This window comes from Rhincodon typus, chromosome 2, assembly GCF_021869965.1.
Source record: "Rhincodon typus isolate 14 chromosome 2, sRhiTyp1.1, whole genome shotgun sequence".
Classification (NCBI taxonomy): domain Eukaryota; kingdom Metazoa; phylum Chordata; class Chondrichthyes; order Orectolobiformes; family Rhincodontidae; genus Rhincodon; species Rhincodon typus.
In genome coordinates this window covers 79,461,801-79,467,800 of record NC_063333.1, presented here as the reverse complement: position 1 = coordinate 79,467,800, position 6,000 = coordinate 79,461,801, and the positions used below count along the sequence as shown (strand labels likewise).

Sequence of the window (6,000 nt, the reverse complement as noted above, 5' to 3'; positions counted from 1 at the left end):
GCAGCCTGCTTCTGGTACCTGGACACTAGCACCCTTCCCAGATTAGGATTCTACAATGGCCTATACTCGGACCATGGCCAGTGCCACTGGGTCATCTGAAGCACTGAAACAAGAAGTGCTGTGGAAGTCAATTCCATGATCTATGTTTATGAAGTTGATAAAACTGAGATTAGGACAATTACACCTTTTAGTTCTTTACCCAATTTATATTACTACTAGGATGACTAATAAATGTCAATATTTTAAAATTTTATTCAAGACAAGTAACAGAACAAAAAAAAAAATCAGAAGTTTGATTTACAGCATCCACAGTTTTTTTTAATGCAGAACACCAATTGCTGATTAAATGTAGACAGTACAATTAAGATAGTTACAAATACATTTCATTTCTGAAATCCTAAAGTCAGCATTAATACAAAAGTAAACATTTCTAGTCAAGACAAATATACAAAATCTAGAAGGGTAGCAAAAGCAGTATGCCTACGATCTATCCCTTTGATAAACAAACACTAATACAAAGAAAATGACTGGTTAACAATGCACGTCTAAAATATTCAAGATGACATCATATTTTACTATGCTATTTAACAGCACGTTTATATAATTGAATCAATTCACCTTTTAATTCAGACCTCATTTATAGAATGCTCATGGCCTTTTCATTTGGTTTCAATTGCAAATGCTAAAGGAATAAATCTAAAATAAAGTGCTATGTTAAAAACTCTATAAAATAACAATGTGGAGCACATTGCAGCAATAGTCAAGCTCTTTGAATGAACTCACTGGTATAAAATATGGAGTATCAACTAATCAAATAGTAATGAAACCAACTATTATATTTCTTCATTCTATTTAGCTCTCCATACAAGTGATTTTAAAAAGTCATGAATTAATTGTTCATGCTATTCCACACTAAAAAGCATCATGTGGACATTACATGATTCAGTTTAAGAATTTTTTTGGAACAAAGCCATACAGACCAGGTAAGTCTGAAGTTTGATCCTTGTCTGCTTCTTAATCTAGGCACTAAAGATTTGCCTTAACCAGGCAAGAGGAAAGTAAAACCCCAATTTCCTGTTCTTACGGAGTTCTAGTGATCCAGCAAAACAGAAATGCACATGTAGAAGTTGAAATACAATTAAGTAACATTTAACATTTTGAACAAAATGCACAATTTAGCTGCCAAAAACAATACAAACCAGCAAGGCTTAATGCTTCAGGAAAATACAAACTTTAAAAATCCACTTTAACAATGGCTTTCTTTACACAGTAAATGCAAGTTGTTATCTGACAAAAAGTTAAGGAATTGAGAAATCATAACCAAATAATTTGTACAAACCTAAAAATGCCCAATCGTCCTGTAACAAGTAATTTTAATTCAAGTTTATTCTTCCATGTATTTAACTAGGCAATCACATCTAAAATTTAGATGTGCTTCACAATAAATCGACAACTTAAAAGATGTTTAAGAGTTTATAAACTGTTCAATAGAACATTTCTGCTCAAAAGTGCTACAGTGGCAGCATGATCCACGATAGTGAATGATTTTGCACAACCCTCAAGTCTACCTCTTCGTATCACAAGAGCATTTTCAATTTCTGGTTTATCAAAGTTGTGGGTAATTTCTGTAATGGTTAATGTAATGTTAAATTAAAAATGCGTTTACTGTTGAAAAGTAGAATGAGTTTATAATGATACCTTTGAAAAGTGGAGATATGGATTTGTATGCATATATACAATTTAGACATAAGATGATACATAATCCAGTTCAGCTAAGTTAATACCCATATTCTACATTTAATTACCTTAAATTCAAAATTGCTTACATTATAACAAATCTCTCAAAATACAACTTCCTTGAACGTGGCAGAAATATCTAATAAAATAAATTCTCAGTCACAAAAAGCAAGACAGGTCAAAACAGAAACAAGTAATACATAGGAACATGTAATGCATGCTCCTTCAAATGGGAATACTGTTGTAGTTAGTGATCATAAAATAATTTTTAAAAATTGAGTTAGATGAAAATAAATGAGCATGCACATCAAGAGAAAAGGACTCAAAAAGTAATGCCCCATCCCTTTCATTGCTGTTTGATTAACACTTAGTTTTTACAGGCACATTAAGAAAAGGTTCAAACCTCAATTTATACTGTGTAAAAATACAGTTTCGCATTTGACAAATCAAATTATACAAAAAAATAGAAGCTTTTCTTTAATATCCATTTTGCAAAGTTACATAGCTGTCAAGAGATGAACATTAAAACCAGGTGAGTAGTGATGCTTCTGGTGTTGAGAGATGGAAGCTTGAAGGTCTCAATCAGGCACAAGTGCAAGTCTGTCATCTTGAAGGCTACAAGCAGAGAATCGGTTGGATTCTTCAGAATTCCTACTTGTGGCACCAGCTGGACTACTTCCAATATAAACTCCACTAACGTGCTCAAAGGATTTACTGAAGTGGGTCGTAGCAGTGCTAGCCAAGTGATTGTGGCTTCCTGGCTTAGGCAGAGATTGACTACTAGTCAGAGTTAGTCTCTTCATGGCCAAGAGTTCTAGATTCTCACTCACAGCTCTTCGAGATTGCTTACGAGCAGAATGTTCCCGGCATGTCTCGTCCACCATTTCTTTATGGGGTTTGCTGCTTGATGATTTCATTTGACTTTTCCCAGCAGATGTCTTGCTGCTTGTATTAGTGGTTATATTGCTTGCATTAGAAGCCTTGGGAATAAATCCTTCATCCACTTCAGAAATGTCTGTAAGATCCTCCTGGGCTTGTAAATCAGTTAGTTCTGGTAAAAGAAAAAGATGAAAAAAAATCCTAATTCATGATCAATCTTCACCCATTTCAACTCTCCATCCTGACAATTATAGTTTAAATTTTAAACTGGTAGAAGGAATGACTTCTGACAGCTTTAAAAAAAAAAAGGAAATTTGTAACCATTTATACAATTTTTTTTTAAAAAACATTTGATTCCTAAAAGAGACAACTTGAAAATGTGAAAGATTAGATGTAATTTGTTGGAGGTACACAAAGATCAATAGTCAATTTAGAAATGAAATACTAATACGCATGCTCATTATTTGAAATTTTCCCAAATTTATTCCCACTTGCTTAGTGAGCACAGAACAGGCATTGGTCGAAAACCCATTTTACACTACATCTAGACATCAACTATGAAATATGATCACTGAAAACGAAAGCCCAACCTGAACAATTCCCAGTAAGATTAGCTTAAACTCATGGCCATTGACTAATTTATATCAACTGGTATACAAGACAATGTGACCCAGGTTAGAAGGGAGAAGAGACAGTTTCTCTTATTTTCCCCGATCACCTTCCCTATTCTCTAAAAAGGAAGTTGAGCAGGCAAACCATTTCGGATACCCAGAAGGAAACAGTTCTGAAAACTCAGCAATTCCAGAGGATATCGTTACTGTTTGCTCACTCTCACAGGAGAAGCCATCAAGTATTTGGCCTCTCAGCATACCACAGTTGTATTAGCACATCGTCATAGCATTGTGAGCCTGCTATACTTACATTTGAGTAACGGAAAAGCAGCTTCAGTTGTATAAGGACACCATTTACTCAAGATTAATGGTAATCACCTTATTGTAGGCCACATTAAAGTGTTGGAACCAAACTTTAAATGGGAGTTCCACATGATTGCACTTCTTATCTCATTTCCAGCCAAGAAAGAATTCTGAAGAAATCTCCTCAAATTTATCTTAAATCACACAGGGCTACGTTTGGAGAACAGGAAGGAAAGGAATAGTAACTCAAGTACTTCATATTAAATATTTTCTCTGCATAGTCTCACTTTCTCTAGCTTGGAGAAAGATTTAGACAATGACAAATCCCTCTGAGCCAAAATAGGCAGGATGGTAGCCACTGCATACTGCAGGCTTAAAAAAGGGCTGTCACGTTAAAAGGTGACTGCATAGGGCAATTGGATTTTTTCCCCACTGGTACTCGGTAGGGAAGGAAACAATCTTTTAGTGGTAGCATTGGGGCTTAGGGGAAATACTTTTGATTCCACAGGCCCCTCCTTGAGCCAGGAGGCCTTTCCACACTTTTTTCCCACTCGCGGAAAGCCACTTCCATGTAGCTGGACTCTCGGCACAGCACCAGGTCATTGCACCAAAGTGCCAGTGCCCTTGTAGGCCCTCGATTGGACCTTTCAACTGGCCACCAGTCAGCAAGTAGCTGAGCTACTGCTACTCTAGCTTCTGGTAAAACGGCCCAGTGGGACGACATCAGTGATTCCTTTCAAATACAGCTCGCTGGCATTTTAACTACTTCCCTCGGTCTCTGAACTGGCCAGCCAAGGGACAGGAAAATTTTTCCTTGTAACAGACAGGATGCAAAAGGAAATAAAACCACCATTAAAGCATACTATGAATAATTGTTTAAGTTTGTGTTCAAATTTAGGGTAGTAGCAAAAACAAACTTTTTAGCAGTGTAAGCAAGAGCTAAAGATTTACTGTTTTGCTGTGTAAAGTGGAATTGTAGGGAAGTGCTAAGTGCAAAAAGATTGAAAGCATATTTAAATGTTTAGCAGTAGCATGTGGAAGACAAAATGCATTTGCACTTGAAATGACAAACAGCACTCAATTTTACTTGGTCTTCCCAAATTGGTTATGATGTTTGGCACCAAAAACTAAGACCAATATCTTTACCCAGAAGAGAACAAAAATGAAAAGATTTGCAACACAACTATCTAAATTCAATGATGATAGACTCAACCTAAATGGCAAGATGAAAATTTAGGATAAATTAAAACTTTTTTTATTTTAGAAATGGAACTAGAGATCATGAGAATCATTACCTTGGTCCTCCTTTCTCTACTCAAGGTATACTAAAAACTTTAGTAGAGGTAGGATAGTCCTGAATATTGCCCAAGGTAAGATTGTAAACAGCGAAGAAAAATTGGCAGGAACTACATGCTTAATTGGTAGTGCTACTCACCTTCAAGTCAGATGTTTTGTGGTTTAGTTGATTCAAAGGTTGATATTTCATCACTACAGTAGCAGATTAAAAACTGAGTCTATGTACAAAGGCAAATTTGATACATAAACTCCAAAAGACTGATCAATATTATAATTAAAAGACTTTCTCAATTCCAAAAATGTACCACTGATGCCCTGAGGAGCTTAACTGATAGCATTTCATAGAATCATACAGTACACAAGCAGTCCTTCAGCCAATCAGGTCTGTATTACCAGAAGTAGTCAGTCAATCTACACAAGTCCCACTTTTCAGCCCTTGGCCATAGCCACGAATGTTACGAAACTTGAAAAAAATTATTGGGTGAGAAGTTACCCACCTCAACTATTCTCCCCTGCAGTGCATTCTAGATTGCCACCAACTTTTGGGTGAAAAAAATCCTCTAATGCCCTCTAAACCTCCTGCCTTTCACCTTGGTGTGCCCCTTGGTATTGACCCTTTAACGGCAACAGCTGCTTTCTATTCATCCTGTCAGTACCCTCAGTCTTATACATTTGTCAGATCCCGCTTCAATCTTATCTGCTCCGAAGACAACCTGAGCTTATCCAGCCTCTTCATAACTGAAATGCCAGATCCTGGGTGAATCTCCTCTACTTCCCTCCAGTTCAAACATATCCTCCTTTGAGTGCAGTGTCCAGAACTGCACACAGTACTCAAGTTGTAGCCTAACCAAAGTTAAACTTACAAAACCAACATAACCTCCCTGCTCTTATAATCTATGCCATGACTGATAAGGCATGCAGGGCACTTGCCTTTAACTACCCCATTAACCTGCTCTGCCACCTTCAGGGATCAGTGGACAAATACCCCAAGGTCCCTCTGTTCCTGAGCTTCCTAGTGTCCTGCCATTCTGACTACTCCCTGGTCTTGATATCTCTGCCAAAGTGCAACACCTTACATTTTCAGGGTTAGATTCCCTCTGACCATCTGATCAGTCTGTTCACTGAGTTTTGTAACCTATACCTTCTCCCACTGTCATCCACCCAGTCAGTCAAT

The 6,000-nt window shown here is 36.9% G+C and overlaps 1 protein-coding gene across 3 annotated transcripts in view; it reads right to left on the bottom strand.

Moving 5' to 3' along the window:
* Window positions 1–239: 239 nt before the first annotated feature.
* fam126a (family with sequence similarity 126 member A) overlaps window positions 240–6,000 on the bottom strand; it is a 60,316-nt gene continuing 54,555 nt past the window's right edge. For 2 of the 3 annotated variants that reach the window (XM_048612737.1, XM_048612728.1), the window contains exon 12: window positions 296–2,788. In XM_048612737.1, coding sequence (XP_048468694.1) covers window positions 2,316–2,788 — 473 coding nt within the window. In that variant the 3' untranslated portion in view covers window positions 296–2,315. Of the gene's footprint in view, window positions 2,789–6,000 lie in introns of all 3 variants that reach the window. The other variant, XM_020525303.2, reaches the window with a different exon arrangement.